The 16,269-nt window shown below is 24.8% G+C and overlaps 3 protein-coding genes across 3 annotated transcripts; 2 read left to right on the top strand and 1 right to left on the bottom strand.

Moving 5' to 3' along the window:
* The first annotated feature begins 481 nt into the window (after positions 1-481).
* On the top strand, positions 482-4,746 carry LOC112593628 (endoplasmic reticulum junction formation protein lunapark). The gene is made up of 9 exons (XM_025338117.1): positions 482-990; positions 1,453-1,494; positions 1,589-1,767; positions 1,824-2,019; positions 2,084-2,207; positions 2,277-2,438; positions 3,684-3,887; positions 3,953-4,036; positions 4,513-4,746. The coding sequence occupies exons 1-9, from the start codon at positions 964-966 to the stop codon at positions 4,557-4,559; spliced, it is 1,065 nt and encodes a 354-aa protein (XP_025193902.1). The 5' UTR covers positions 482-963; the 3' UTR covers positions 4,560-4,746.
* A 1,730-nt stretch (positions 4,747-6,476) lies between these two features.
* LOC112593553 (tyrosine-protein phosphatase non-receptor type 11-like) lies at positions 6,477-11,794 on the bottom strand. Its single transcript, XM_025337999.1, has 13 exons — positions 11,320-11,794; positions 11,122-11,190; positions 10,918-11,040; positions 10,486-10,843; positions 9,928-10,104; positions 9,163-9,316; positions 9,019-9,098; positions 8,803-8,958; positions 8,574-8,741; positions 7,819-8,014; positions 7,602-7,753; positions 7,240-7,532; positions 6,477-6,629 (listed from the first exon to the last, which is right to left on the bottom strand). Exons 2-13 carry the CDS (start codon positions 11,130-11,132, stop codon positions 6,509-6,511), a joined length of 1,989 nt encoding a protein of 662 aa, XP_025193784.1. The 5' UTR covers positions 11,133-11,190; positions 11,320-11,794; the 3' UTR covers positions 6,477-6,508.
* A 253-nt stretch (positions 11,795-12,047) lies between these two features.
* LOC112593554 (dnaJ homolog subfamily C member 11) lies at positions 12,048-16,260 on the top strand. Its single transcript, XM_025338001.1, has 12 exons — positions 12,048-12,313; positions 12,395-12,524; positions 12,587-12,719; positions 12,792-12,905; positions 12,963-13,093; positions 13,188-13,284; positions 13,346-13,648; positions 13,731-13,847; positions 13,924-14,115; positions 14,177-14,432; positions 15,163-15,295; positions 16,169-16,260. The coding sequence occupies exons 1-12, from the start codon at positions 12,245-12,247 to the stop codon at positions 16,201-16,203; spliced, it is 1,710 nt and encodes a 569-aa protein (XP_025193786.1). The 5' UTR covers positions 12,048-12,244; the 3' UTR covers positions 16,204-16,260.
* Positions 16,261-16,269: the final 9 nt, after the last annotated feature.

Below are 16,269 nucleotides of genomic sequence, written 5' to 3'. Positions count from 1 at the left end.
AATCACTATTCAATACACGTTACTCGTTATTAGATGACAGGTGCACTGAAATTACTGTGTGTATACTGTATAAAAAATGTCATCCAACGACCTCCCATATTTGACGTCTTCCATCTTCATGTGAAACATACAAATGTATTCAGTGTTTCGGTGTAGTGTAACAAAAAAATGCATTTATAAATACACTGAGATGGAATAATAATTATTTTTATTATCCATCTACATCCGTGATAATATATATGCATCAGCATTAGAGTACCTAATTAATATTAATGAATTAATGATTAATTTTAAGTTAAATGTCAATGATACTAACACCTAATACTCATTTACTTTATATTATGTAAAACAAATAGTTGTATCAAAATTTGTGAATAATAATGTGCCACCACAAAACAGAATATATTATAATTTATAATGCGCGCTGAACAAACTTCAACATCGTTAAAATATATTTTATATTTAATGTATTTTTATTATGCAGACTATGCAGACACGTAGACCAAAATAAAATTATAGATAACCTCCGGCCGATGATCTCGAATATCTTTGATTTATATTTATGACGTATCGTTATCATATTTTTCTCCTTATCATTTTACCTTAGATCTAAGCATTTTACGGTTTCATATTTTTACTTTTTGCTTCCAAATCAACTAAAAACGTCATTATTCATTATTAGTTTATTACTTAGTAGTCACTAGTCAGTACTCAGTACTCATAAAGTTTTTTCATTGTTCGCTCATCTGTAGCTGTATTGAGTTTTGCTACTGTTGGTCGTTCAGCTTTTCGTCAATTGTTAAAACATTACAATTGGCGGTTGCGATATGAATATATTTATAGCAATAGACTGACAACAGTTGTAGTGTCTGGACGTTCTCAGTTCTTACAGCTTAACTTACGCCTAGCGTAAGTTTGACTTACATTCAATGCCAAGAAAGTGTAATATTTAAAACGCCAACAATGGGAAACATACTCGCACGATTTAAAGTAAGTCTTAAAAATGTTTTATTAGTATAAAATTATACAACACATTTATACAATAATCTTTCTTAATAAAATCGATAGTAATATTTACATAAGCAATATAGTTTAATCTGGTAAATTGATTGATCTAATAAACTGATTGATATATGATGATTTGTTACCATTTCAATGATGATGAATGGTTATGGAAATAAAAAATATTATGTATTACCAATAACTTGATACTCATTATTTAAAAAAATTATTTACATTTATAGAAAAACAAAAATTATTTAATATGAATTAATGGGATTATTTTTAATATGCTGGATAGTGAATTGTATTATCTATGTTTTATTGTATTTTTTTTTTTATTGTTTTATAAATAATAAAGTAACTAATTAATTAATTCCAACAATTAAAATTTATATTAATTTATAAGATTTATAGCAATATGTTTATGTTTTACAAAATATTTTTTTATAGAAAAAAAAAGATACAAAAGCGGTTTTGGAATCCTTAGAAGATGTAAGTTAAATATAATATATTTATGCATTTTAATACTTAAAATAAGCAAATATCAATCTGTTTATTTAATATTAATACTGTTAAAATATTTTAGGAAATTATGTATATTGAAAACATGACTTCAAATACTTCACCGATTAATTATTACAAAATAGTTTTCCATTCAGCTCTTATGTATGGATTTATTTATATACTTTATTATTTTGGTATACTACCTTATGAACTATTTAAAAATAATTATATCATGGCTGTTTTTGCAGCATATCCAATCATGTAAGATTTAAATAATTTAAATATTTGGTAGGTTCTAATATCAGTTATTGTTTCAGAGCTCTTTACTATTATAAATTTGATGTTTGGTATTATAATCGAAAAATAGTAACGTATAAAAAAAAATTAATAGAATTAAAATCTGTAAAAAAAAAAATACTTGATGAGGTAATGGAAAAAGAAACATTTAAAGTTGCAAAAGAAATTTTAGAAAAATATGCTCCTCATCAACTTCAATCCATGACTTCTCAAAACGTAAGTAAATCTAAATTTTTTATTTTATTCATATTCATTATGTTAGATAGTATTTTGAATTTAGATTAACCAAAGAGCACTTACGTCTACAAATAATAGGCCACCCTATGCTTCTTCTGGTAGACCATTGAATAGGACATCAAATGTGGGTCATCCACCAGCAATAATGTCATCAGCAGTTAAGCCAAGTTAGCATTATTCTTATTATACTGTACTATATATAATTTTTAAAATATTAAATTAAAACTTTTATTCAGGGTTAGCTCTTCCAAGACCAATACTCTCAAGGGATCGTACAATATTTGATCGTTTAGCTGATAAAGTTTTAGGTGATGGACCTCAAAATCGATATGCATTAATTTGTAGAACATGTGGTTCTCATAACGGTATGGCTCGTAAAGAAGAATTTGATTTCTTAGGTATGAATATTACATCTCATAAATTATATTTATTACTAGCTCTAGATGTTATTTTAAATTATTGAAAAGAATTTTACATGTTGATTTTGTTGCAAACATTTTATTATTCCTCAATATAATGTAATAATAATTACAATGACACCTCGCTTAATAGACATTTCTATCAATAAAAAAATAATAATATCTTAAAAATGTCTACCTGTCCATAACATATTCTTTTTGTTACAAATACAAACAGTAATATTTCTCTTCAATACCTTGATAATGGACAGCAATTTTAGTTCAAAATAAAATATAATTACATACTATGCAACAATGTTGTGACATTGCTGTACAGTTTTACATAAAGCATGAATTAGTAATTACAATCTACAGTGGTCGCGTTTAATGTAATCACTTTGGTACAGGACATAACTGATAACATAATCCAATTGATAACATTAAATGAAAGTTAAAAAAGTTATAAAAAAATAATAAAATCTACGTTAAATACATAGTTAATAAAAGTATAATTTTTTTATTTATTATTATTTATTTATAAATAAAGTACATATGTAGCTATAAATTGGAAATTTAAAATTAAAAAAAAAAAAAAATTAAATGTAAATAAATAAATATGTATAATATGTATATACACCACTAACATTTATATATTTATTACAATTTTTATCTTTATTATGAGATATTTGACGAAAAATTTGATTGTATGTTACAAAATTATGATTTTATGAACTCAAACTGATAATATTATGCAGCATATTGATTACAAAAAACCGACTAATTTACACATATACAATAAACGATTGATAACATTAACTGTGCTTATAATAAGCGGCGACCACTGTATTATATATTTTTATAACACCAATAAAAATGTTAATTACATTTATTTATAATTATTTATGTATGTAACTCTATGTAAAATATATTATTTATATCAGTATTCTTTTTAAAGTACAATTTTTCATTAATTAGATATGTATCTGGATTTAATAAAAAAATAAATATATGTATCAAATTCTGGACATCTTTAATGGTATTATAATAGTGAATGAAATACAGGTGTCAGGTTTCACTGTACTATCATGTTTGCACTCATTGTGGTGTTAAGTTCTATCTAATTCTACTTTATTCAATATACATTTGAATGCATTTATGTCTACTTATTAGTTAGTAATTGAAGTTAAATTTTTTTAAGGAAATAATAATATTGTTAATTTTATTTTAAGTAATATTTAATTGTAGCATATAGATGTGCATATTGTTCTCAATGGAATCCATCTCTTAAGCCTAGACCTCAGTTAGCAATTAGTTATGACAACAATGCATTAACACAAAACGGCTGTGTTACATCTACTGAAACTATTGAGGAAATAACTGATGAAATATCAAAAACTGATTCAGACACAAATGACAGTGAACATTCTGAACATAAAGATTTAATAATTAGTAAGACTAACAATAATATGCTCTGTTATGTTTTTTAAAACATGAAATATATTTTTCTATTTCAGATGATTCAGGTCCCACAATTGAAGAAGTGGTAGATCCATCACATGATTCAAATTCTAAAACTGAAGATGAAGAAGAATCAAAGGGTAAATTAATGTTAAAAAGAACTTAGTTAATTTAAGAGGATGTCATACCTATGTGCACAACAGTAATTTGATAATTGAGTCAATTTTTGTTACATTTTTAGCTAAGAAAACAAAATTGAAATTGCTCAATGTTAATGTTGGTATGATGTATATATTAGTAAAATAAAACAGTGACAGCATGAATATAATATTTTGAGTAGCATGACTCAAAACTCTGTAGTGTATATCGGTTGATGTATAAATGCCTAGAAATGTAAGTTAGTAAAATCTTCATTATTAACAATTTATCTTAGTATTTTTTAGTCTGGTCATGAGATGAATGTCTGGAAAAAGTACTATTCCTTAAAAGATTAAATTATTTTTGCTGCCACTAAAATAAATCCACTGCATGTGGGTACAATATCCTCTTAAATCTAGGTTTCTTAAGTAATAAATTCTTTTAAATTATTTGTTAAAATGTATGTTATATATTTTAGATAATTCTTCATCAGTAGCTGAAGAATCATTGGAACTTCGATCGTAATAAAATAAAACCAATCATTGTGAGAAGGAACAATGAAATTGTGTTTAATTAATTTAATATTTGTTGATTTTTAAGTTTAAAGTTAAACAGAGGTTACAATTAATCCCATAATAATGAGAATATTTATTAAAACATATTTTTAACTAATTCTCTAATATAAAATTTGTTCACAGTTTAATAATGTATACAGGGTATTTATATATAATATTTTTTAATTTTTATGATATAATCAATCATAACTTTAAATTCTTGTTAAAAACTAATGTATTTTAAAGCAATTTTATTAATACTTTACTATTTAGGAGAATTGTATGTGTTCTGTGATAGAATTTCTATCTTTTGGTTGATGTAATACGTATATATATTTTTTTTATTAACGACTGATAAATATAAATACATTGGTTAATTCTTTAGATTGTGTTGGTAAATATTAGTTAGTAAGAATCAAAATAGTTTAAGCTATAAACGAAAGTTTTGAAGATATAAAACATAGTCAATCCACCACTATTGCATATTATGTTAAAACAAACAAATTATGCAGTTAATTCCAATAAAAAATTTTATTTTCTTTAAATATTAGCAATTTATAAGAATAACCATTATTTTCTTACATCTATTTTATGAATGGCTGTTGTACTGGAGCACGGAATTTCTAATGATTGGACAACTTAGTAAATTGCTTTTTGTAGAACCAATTGTGTTATTAACTTTAATATTAAATGAAATTGATTTATATCAAAATTATATAAAAAAAAAAAAAAAAAAAAAACAAATACTTTTCTATTTATTAACTTTTAAGTTTATTAATTGGTTCTACTAAAACAAATTTGCTACATTGTATATTTGTGAGACAAAGACAATACATACAAGTAAAGCATCAATAGTAATAAGTTTACAGTAAATGGTATATAATGGTATATTATTTTATTATTTTATTATTTTTTCATTTCATATTACATTTATAAATTTTAAATTTTATGGTTACTCATAAAACGTCATAGTTTAAGTCATATAATATATTCATAAATATAGCTAAACTGTAAATGGATTACTTGTTGAAAATTATTATTAAATATGATTCTATTATTTTTTAATTTTGTGTTCATTGAGAACTGAGGAATAAGCAACTAAGTTGGTGGCCACAAGAATATTTATCATGAGTACACTAAGGACATTTTTCAGTGTAGTTATAAATTTGTATTTATAGTTTATACTATTGAATTTGAAAAAAAAAAAAAATGTTAAAATTATGGTTATTATATCAAAAATATTGCAATTATTTCCGAAATAGCACTGCACATTTTCTAGATCATTATTGTAGCACCATGGAAAAGTTAATAATATAAATTTAAATTAATTTTCGGCAACCTGCGGCTGTATGGCATCCTACAAATGATATGGTGTGGCATCCAGTGGTCTGAAAATTATCAATACCTAATTATTTTTATATGGACGACGGCATGGCAGTCAACGTGTTTAATTATATAACATTCCAAACGTAAAAAAATAAACTATGTAAAATTAATAAAAATTTAAATTATATTCATTTATTATTTAAAAACTTAATAATGATATAAGTAATAACATTTTACAATAATGTTTCTATATTTATTAACAATAAAAATAAATAATACAAGAATATGAGTAACAATAGTTATTTAATTTAACAAACTGAATTGGCATAAAACTGGTAGCCAAATCTTAATTATATCAAATTTAACAGTCATATTTAGCGGTTATTTATCTAAATTGGCCCAAAACCAGGAATGTTTAGTACACTACGTTTTTGTTAATTAAGATATCAATATTCAAAATTAAATTAACATTTAAAAATAATGTGTTATTTAAAAAACAAATATTATTAAATAAAAAAAATATGAGATACAATGGTTGATGAAAATGTAATGAAATTAAAAAAATTGTCTTAACATAATTAAATATAGTTAAAATTATAATATTATAATAGGTGACTGTGGGGGTGGCGGAGGAGCTTCTATTGGTGGAGGTCCAATATCACATTCACTAGATGGTAAAGGTGATGTAATGTTTTCGTAGGAATGTAATTCAAATCTATTACAGAAAAATATAACTTGATATTAAAACATAAAATAAGTATAATATTTAGTATTTATTAATTTTATGTATAACTATAAATAAATCCCAATATTTTTAATCAAATATAATAATAATCTGTTTTTATTTATAATAATTTTGTATTTTAACAGTTAATTAATATTTTTTTTGAAAGTTAATAAAGATAAAAAAAAAATTAATTAACTAAAACTCTAGAGAAGTATACACTTATAAAATTGTAAAAAATTTAAAAAAAATACAAATCAATTTGAATATATATTATAAAATAACTTAAAATTTTTTTTGATTAAATAAAATAAAAACCACAATTTTTTATTTTATTTATTTTTAAATCTACTTGCATTTAAAATAAAACTAAATTTATAATACTTGATTTATGAAGCATTTATAATTTGAAATATATGTATATCTACATACTACGAGTATCCTCAAGTGGACAATCAATTTTCTTAAATGATTGAAAGTTTAATATTAGATAGGTTTATACTATTTTCTGTCGAGTAAAAAGTGAAATTTTAACACCAAACTAGAGGTAACACATTTCAAGTTTCAACTACTAATATCAAATTAATGTAGACATACTTACACGTTAGAAGTAGGCGAATTAGGACATGAATCTGCAGTAGTTGGTATAGCTGGTGTTGGTGTAATTGGTTTTCCGGGATCATAACCAAGGAGTTCAACAACATTTGATTTGTCTAGAGTTGGAGACACTAAAGGTGAATCAGTTGTAGGATATGTGTTGCATGTAATAGCATTTTTTAAGACTCTCTGAGCTGTACAAGGGTTTAAAGTTGGCACATTTTCTTCACCTACAACTGTTGCTAGTTCATCTGTATACTTTATGTTTAAATATTCACGGCCAAACATCTCAATTTTCTAAACAAAATTAAAAAATCAAATAATTTTATTCAACTGCAAAACACTGTAATTTATTTAATTACTAACCTTTTCAGCTGATATTCTTGAACATATTGATTGTACATAGTGATTGATAGCAGTATAAATGAACTGATATTGGGCTTCAGATTGTACTAGTCCAGGACGAAATGATCTTACCAAATGTGTGGTGCGCTGAATATCCAGTTCACAGTCAAGACCTAAATAATATAAAATCATATTATACTTTAGTACTTCACCACTATTTTTAAGTTGTAAAACATACCTTTACGGTTTATTAAACCAATGAGAAGGTCAAGAACAACAAATGTACCGGTTCTCCCAATTCCAGCACTGCAATGTACAGTTAGAGGGTGTGAAACATCCGAGCGAGCTTCTATGCTGAACTGACGAGCATTAACTACAAACTGTAGATCAAGAAGTGATCCCGCATCAGAAGGAACTCCATGATCCGGCCAACCCTAGTAAAAGTTATGGTTTTGTGAAAAGAAATAATTTAGGTAATAATGTTATATTCAAGAGACAAGTGTGGAATGATATAGATGACATCCATAATAATGGTTCTCATTTTTGAAATGACAACCCCCAATTAGAAACTTAATTTAGTTTTTGGCACCTAAAAATATTTTTCTTATACATAACATATATTATGACTTTATAGAAACTAAGTAATCAATTGGCGATCACTAATGAGTTAATTTTATCAAATAGTCAAATTGAGAATCATTAATCAATCAGATTTATTTTTTATGTAAAAAAAAAAAAAGTTAAACTCTTCATATCTAAAAGTCTCTAACGCACATAAGTTAAAGAACATATTGGTACTAGGTAATAAGCATTAGTTTAGAGTATAATTTGTTCAATAAGAGAATGCAACTTTAGACACATCTAAATAACAGAAGTCCCCCAAGTGGTCATAGCCATGAAAATAGTGGTGGAATGCACAAACTAAATGTTTTGGTTATTGCTAGATTGCAGTCTCTCGTGGCACAAAGTATAGTAACACGTAATATTTATTACCATATAATGATATTGAAATATTCTTCTATGTCTGTAATTTGAATAAGTCATTTCAAACATTCTCACAACCATATCTTGTTGATGAGCATATTCTCCAAGATTTACAACAGTAATTTTGCTGTACTCATTTTTCTGACCTAGATCTGGCCAATACTTTATACATTTTTCCTAGAAATTAAAAATTATTTTTACAATTTTAAAATACTTAAAATATTTAATGGGAACATACTTTAGACTTTTCAAAAAGTTTTGTAATCATAACAATTATACGAGAATCTTCCTGCCATATCATTTTCCAAAAGTCATCAACTGTATTTTGTAGACAACCTTGAGTGACAATGTAATTACGTGTTTCGTAGTTATCAGCCAAAGCAAATGGCTCAAGCTTGAAAATTATTAACGTATTATTATTTTTAACTTATTTGAAAAAAGGTAAAATAATTACTTTGATCATATTTGCATTGATATAGTCTGCACCTGGTATACTCTTATCACAACATTTTAATATAATTCTTGAATGGTCATCTAAAAAAGATATAAACAATAGTAAGAAAATTATTATTATGACTTATTGATAACACAAACATACATGGTAAAATGTTACGATATCGATTCTTGGATTTATTTTCATCTAAAAAACCAATATCTTTTGTTGAATCTCGTTTTGTTTCCCATTGTTGTAACACATCAAATTCTTCCCAAAATCCCCCAGTTCCAAAAGAATAATGTTGATATTTCTGATGCTAAAGTATAAAATAAGCAAATACTTAATATATCGTGGTAAAAAAAAAAAAAAAAGCTGTCAACTAAGAAACCATTTTCATGTATAATAAGGTACAGAAAATTTTGTCATTAAACTAGGATATCTACATTTTATTTTAGTTAAACTAAGATAAATATTGTTTGAACAAATTTCAAGAAAAAAATCTTATCATTCTATTACGATTAATCAACAGTTTTAAAACTTAAATTTTACCAAAAACAATTATTTTATTAATAATTAGAAAATTTTAATAAAAATTTGAATTTTTTTGCTATTATTTTAAAAAGTATGCAAAAATTTATTTTTGTAAGCCACCAAACTAAATCCAATTTACTACAAAAATCTTTCTCAAATTTGATAATAGGAACAGTTTTACTGATAAAAAAAAGGATCTTCGGAGAAAAATGAAATAAAATAAAATAAAAATACTAAATTATAATTACTGATTTTATATTTTTATATGATAGTTTTCTTCAAATAAAATAATAATTAAAAAAGCAAAGAAAAATGAAAGAAATTAAAAGTTTGTTCACCAAGTATAATGAGTACAATACTCAAAAAAAAGAAAATAAAAATCATGAAATAACTCACCTTAAGTTTGAAAACACGATCAACTATTCCAGCAATACTTATTCTTGTTACATTTACTGGATTCATTAAGTGCATTACAGATCCATTATGATCAACCATCGGATTGAAGCTGTAGTATTTCATTAAATCATTAAGCGACAAAAATTCTTCTCCACCACCAATATCATACTTTTCTCCCTTAACATAAAAGTACAGTTATAAAATTAATTTAAAAATAAAATAAAAAAACTTAAATTATAATTATTAATTTTTTATTAATGATTAAAATAATAATTTATAGATTAAATATTGCTATAATAAAAATTTATAAATAATATCAGCTGAATCTTTATATCTTTATCTTTAATATATAACTAACAAAATTATTACTTTTATTTTTCAGTTAGTATCTGTGCTAAATATAATAAATATACCTTGTGTTTTCCTTAACATTATTAATAATACCATTAATTATAGAATATAATTAATTAATTAATTTACTTATTTATTTATTTTTAGTTTATTCTATAATCAATGATAATACTCATAACTAAAGTATTATTATATTATAATACTTACATTAAATCTGATTTTAATTTCAGCTACTTTATCATCAACATTTACAGTCAATACATAATTTCCAGGGTCAGATTGCGATTCTCGTACTAAGTAGCTACCAGGACGTCCTTTTTCTAAAATTAAATACTCTGCTTCTTTTCTTGACATTTGTCCATGGAACCATCTTTCATTGGTTGGCTCAGGTGAACCAATTGGTATTAATAAAGGTAGAGGTATACCACCTTGTTCTTTGAGTACTCGTGGATGTGTCATATAATGTTCAACAAGGTTTGTTAGAGTTGTAAATTTTTCACCACCATTGAGATCAAAAAGTTCACCATCATTATGAATTTTTATATGATTAACCTTATTGCCATGCCTAAGAAATATTATTAAATACTAAATGATTGCACATATATAACAAGAATAAAAATATTTTTAATTTGAATTTACCTAACAGATAAGACAAATTGTCCTTTTCTGCTATACGATTTCCTAACCAAAAATGATCCTTCCACACCTTCATCTAAAAGTATACGTTGAGTGTCCATGCCATTTAAATGAGAGTGAAACCATCTGATTCAAATTAATATCAAAGGTAGTAATAGAACAAAAAATAAATTTATAATAATGATTGAATTAAAAAATATGTCTAACCTTCTGGACATTGTGAAGAATTACAATAGATGCACAATGTGCAAAGAATTCTGCTTTTTACTTTACGTACTGCAATAATAAATTTAAAAAAAAAAAATTATTACAATTGCACACATACCTGACGCGATAACATTGCATGAATTAAGGAATTTTTTTTAAATCGGTTTATGTTTTTTTTTTAATGTTTATTATACTCACATAATCTCATAGCCTACGGAAGGCGCTTTGGTGGTTTTGTCAAATTGATCGGAATAATGCGTGAACCAGAAACGATTTCCTACACATTCAGAATATTAATGCGCCGTGTGTCCTTCATTGGAGATGACCATCGCAACAACAACGACGAAACAATCGTCTCGCATAATACGCATAATTAACTAGGAAACGATTGCAAGATGCGAAAAAAAAGTATCTATAAGTACCCCGCCGAACTGTGTGTTTAATGTCAATTATCTAAACGGTATGTATAGTATTGTTATAATAAATGACATTAACGTTATTCAAACGTGTGCGAAAAGAGAAAAAACTGTTGAGAGTTTACGACAAAATGTACGAAATATTAAAAACACCATAATAATAAAACGTATATTATTATTATTATTATTATTATTATTATTGTATTGTAAGTTGTAGTGGTGGTGGTATTGACAATTGACTATCGACTCGCAAAATAACTTAACAAAGTTTCGTAACGAGATAACATTGATAACAACCCGCTGCGGAACTGCAGCAAACTGAAGGTCTCTGCCGCAACACCAACCAAAGGATTGCGCCCACAGATGCCTACATATCATTTCTGTGATTGCACAATTCTATAGGTATGCCGCCGTCGCCTAAATTTGTAATTTGATTTTTCCATGATAACCTTAAATACGACAAGACCGAATAGAAACGAGTAGAAAACTGTTATCATTTTAAAAAAGACATTTTTTAATAATTATTAATACGATGTTTAAGTTTATTATTGTTTAATATTTATTATTTTTTAAGATAATTTTGTTTCTAGAGTAAACTATAACGCATGTAGAACACGTTTAGTCTTTAATAGTTTTAAAAATATGAACCACAATATTATTGGTCAACGTTAATATTGTTTGTATTCCAGTTTTCAATCGTCCCAATCATGGATTCCAATTCGGAAAACGATTTTCTAGAGGAAGACTATTACTCAGTATTGAACCTGCCCAAATCTGTTAGTCAGTTAAAAAATTCCAATATATTTCTAATATTTTTACTAATGTTTTCTGGTTAACCGTAATACTGAATATTTTAGGCGACACCAGAAGAGATTACGTATGCTTATCGACGATTAAGTAAGATCTATCATCCTGATAAACATGTGGATGAAAACAAGAAAAAAGAGGCTGAAATATTATTCAATAAAACTCAAAAGGCTTATGAAGGTATAGCTATATTGTGTTGATTTTTAGTTTTATTTTATTTTTTAAATGTGCATTTTTTCTAGTTTTGAAAGATCCTCACCAAAGGGCAATCTATGACTGTGTCGGGGTAAAAGGTTTAAAGACTGAAGGATGGGAAATTGTTCATCGAACAAAAACCCCACAAGAAATTCGAGAAGAATACGAAGCATTAGCAAGGTAAAAATTATAAAGTTAAATATAACAATGAATATAATTTATAATATTATCATTTTAATAATTTTTTGTCAGGGATCGTGAAGAGAGAATGTTACGGCTTCGAACAAATGCTAGAGGTGTATTTACTGCTAAAATTGATGCTACTGATATTTTTGAACCCAACCAATACTTAGATTTTGATAATGAGTAATGTCTTGCCTCCTCTCCGAATAAATGTATTAACTAACTAATTTATTAATTTAGAGATGATAGTTATATTTATATACCTTCCATTGAAGTATCGTCAATGTCTATGTCAATGTCTACTGAAGCACCAATTACTTTACGTGATACAATTGTGCTTAGTGGAAATTTATCATCGCGTTCAGGTTCAGGTATACAATGAAATATATTACATTATATTTAAAATATAATCTATATAATATTTAAAAACTAGACAGGAAAATTATTTATTTAAAATAAATTTAGTATCTAGTAGCTATAAAAGACTTTTGAGTACCAATGGATGGGTTAAATATGATGTTACTGCTGGAAATGGCCTACATGTGGGTGCTAAAATATTCAAGTAACTATATTTTATTTACAATTATTCTAATGCTGTTTTTTATACAAAATATTTATTTTAGAATGATAACAAAAACAATATTTGGAACGGTTGAAGGAAGTTTAAATGATTTATCAAGTGGCACATTAAAACCTATTGGCCGAGTATTGTTAGGTACAAGTTTAGGTGCCCGAACCACTGGTTATATATCTCTTGGTGGTCGTTTAACATCGATTAAACATACCAGTTTGTCAACTGAAGTAGAACATAATACTGAAAGAAGTTACTGTATGTGTAAACTAGAAATTGGACTTGCTCCAGCTATAAGTGTGTTATATACATGGAAATTTATTGAACAAGATTTATTATTAAGAATTTATGCAAGGTATATATATATATATATATATATATATCTCAATAAGTCTTATACAACAAAAATTTAATTTTGTTATTTCTTTTATATTTAGAGCTGGTGTCTTGAATTCAAAACTTGAATACGGAGTTGAAAAAAAAGTATCTAAATTAAATACATTTGCAGCTACTGTCCAAATTGATGTAATAAATGGAGTTACACTTAAAATAAAGTATACTTTTAGTTAATTAATTTATGAGTGATTATTTATTATACTAAGTAAATTTTTCAACGTAATTTGATTTCAGATTTGTAAGAGCTAGTCAAACATATATTTTTCCAATTCTTCTAAGTCATGATATAATTACGCCTCCAATATTTTATGCGACCTTTGTACCTTTATTTTCATGGTTTGTAGCAAAAAATGTTATTTTGGATCCAATCATGAAAGATTATAAAAATAGAGAAATTAACAAACAGCGTGAAATTAATAAAAAAAGGTTAAATTTAAATTATTATATTTTTTTTCATTTTTTTAAATTTTTTTTTTTATGTTTTTAGAATGGCAGAACTGCGTCAAGAAGCACTGTCAGCTATCAATTTAATGATGGCTACAATGGAAAGAATAGTGAGGGAAGAGACTGAAAAACGTGGTTTAATTATTACTTTTGCAAAATATGGCAATGCTGAACTTCTAAATCAATCCGAGCAGTCATTTGATAATACTGATACATTGCAACCAAACATTATTGATGTAACAGTCCCATTACAGTGTTTAGTTAAGGATTCACAATTAATACTCCACTCAACTACAAAAGTAATTATTCAAATATTTATTAAAAATAATATTGAACCATTAAAATAACAATTTATTTTTATTTTTTATACATTAACTTATGAACTTAATAAATTGTTGATAAAATTTTTCCAATCAAGAATTTCTCAATCAAGAGATTCTACAAATCATTCAATAATAAACTACATAATCATTAAAACCCTTTCTAAACTTACTTGATACATTTCATTGACTAAAAAAAAAATGGCCCAGAGTTCTTTTAACTTATTTATTATTAATTATTATTCATACTCAAATTTATGAAAAAAAAATAACAATTTTCATATACTTTGTTTATGTCATGATCACTTATGTATATACATTTATAAGTTATTTTAATAGATATTTTCTCTATTCATATTTTATGCATGTTATTTTTTTCTCTTTTGATCAATTTTACTTATTCTATTATTTAATATAGACTTTAAATAAAAAAAAAAAAACAAAAACAGTAATAGTTTATATTATTATATTGATAATTCAAACCATGGAGCCACAAATACTATAATTAACTGATTTAGGTATAGAAATAATATATGTTATATGTTATTAATTTCTTACAATTTTTATATTTCCAAGTATAATACCATTATAAATACACATACATATATACTATAATCATGTAAATCAAAAATAAAATCAAACTGATCAGATGTTTAATTATAATTTATATTAACCTATGTTAAATACAATTCTGTAAATATTTTTTTAGTGTCAGTTACCTGGATTTTATGATCCATGTATTGGAGAAGATAAAGTTTTAATTGTTGAATACACTCACAGAGATCAAAATTATGAAGTAAAAATTAATGATAATGAAGCTCTGCGAATACCAAGACCACATTGTAAGTAAAAGTTAATTTTCTTTAAGTAATTTGAAACATGTCTATACATGTTAACAATAATATATCTAACGATTAAATAATGCTCCAAATCTACATTACTCATCAATAAATCAAGATAACAGCATAATCAGTAAAACTTTGTATTTAATAATAATAAACACTGATATTTCATGAATAACTTTAAATGTATTTAAAATTATTCTTTAAAGTTATTTAAAATATCTAAACTACATCCAATAGAAATATTCAGTCATCCACATCCGATAAATTATAAAATAAAGTATTTTCTATTAAATAAATACAATTTTTGTTATGACATTTTTTGATAGCAACAGTATGATACATATTCATATAATATTACACTTACAATATAAATGTAGTTGTAAATAAACTGTACTATAATAGGTTAACTCTAAAAAGTTACTAAATATTTTTTTTTAATAAGATTTTATGTTAAGAAATTTTTATTATATGAAATATTTTAATATAATTTATAACTAAAAAATCTATTTAATAAATGTATTTAAAAATACCTTAAAAGTTAAATTCTTATATCCTAGAAATACTTTTTTCAAATATCTGTATAAATCTTTGGGTATTTTCCCAATTTTATGCACACAATTAATTTAAATACAAATTCAATTTGTTAAAAAAAAATATATATATATTAATCTGTATATATGGAAGTTTAATATAATAAAAATTATTTTCAATTGCTTTTTCAATTTATCAATTAATAAAATAATAATAATTAAATGATTATAATAAGTATATTATCTTATAAAATAGAGAGATGGTTTTAATAACTGTAAACTATATCATATTTAACTCAAAATAATTTAAATAGTAATATGTTTTTTATTTTATTTTTAGCTCAATTGATTAGAACTTCTACACCGCCATCTTGATTGAAGAATCAAGTAATATATTTTAAAAATAGTTTAATAAATCATTATTATTATTCACTCTTTGTG

The sequence above is a fragment of the Melanaphis sacchari genome, unplaced genomic scaffold (assembly GCF_002803265.2).
Source record: "Melanaphis sacchari strain LSU unplaced genomic scaffold, SCAv2.0 Contig20_pilon_pilon, whole genome shotgun sequence".
Classification (NCBI taxonomy): domain Eukaryota; kingdom Metazoa; phylum Arthropoda; class Insecta; order Hemiptera; family Aphididae; genus Melanaphis; species Melanaphis sacchari.
The sequence above is the reverse complement of the archived record's forward strand: the minus strand, read 5'-3'. Positions and strand labels throughout refer to the sequence as shown.

What these genes read in the sequence shown, in the direction of transcription:
- LOC112593553 (XM_025337999.1), bottom strand. An exon ending in CAATTTGTCTTATCTGTTAG is followed by an intron (nt 10,844 to 10,917) that starts GTAAATTCAAAT and finishes AATATTTCTTAG; the next exon opens with GCATGGCAATAAGGTTAATC. An exon ending in TGGTTTAATAAACCGTAAAG is followed by an intron (nt 7,754 to 7,818) that starts GTATGTTTTACA and finishes TATATTATTTAG; the next exon opens with GTCTTGACTGTGAACTGGAT.
- LOC112593628 (XM_025338117.1), top strand. Translation starts at nt 964, where the DNA reads ATGGGAAACATACTCGCACGATTTAAA. An exon ending in TTTTGGAATCCTTAGAAGAT is followed by an intron (nt 1,495 to 1,588) that starts GTAAGTTAAATA and finishes AAAATATTTTAG; the next exon opens with GAAATTATGTATATTGAAAA. An exon ending in GTCATCAGCAGTTAAGCCAA is followed by an intron (nt 2,208 to 2,276) that starts GTTAGCATTATT and finishes ACTTTTATTCAG; the next exon opens with GGTTAGCTCTTCCAAGACCA.
- LOC112593554 (XM_025338001.1), top strand. Translation starts at nt 12,245, where the DNA reads ATGGATTCCAATTCGGAAAACGATTTTCTAGAGGAAGACTATTACTCA. An exon ending in TATTGAACCTGCCCAAATCT is followed by an intron (nt 12,314 to 12,394) that starts GTTAGTCAGTTA and finishes TGAATATTTTAG; the next exon opens with GCGACACCAGAAGAGATTAC. An exon ending in GAATACGAAGCATTAGCAAG is followed by an intron (nt 12,720 to 12,791) that starts GTAAAAATTATA and finishes ATTTTTTGTCAG; the next exon opens with GGATCGTGAAGAGAGAATGT.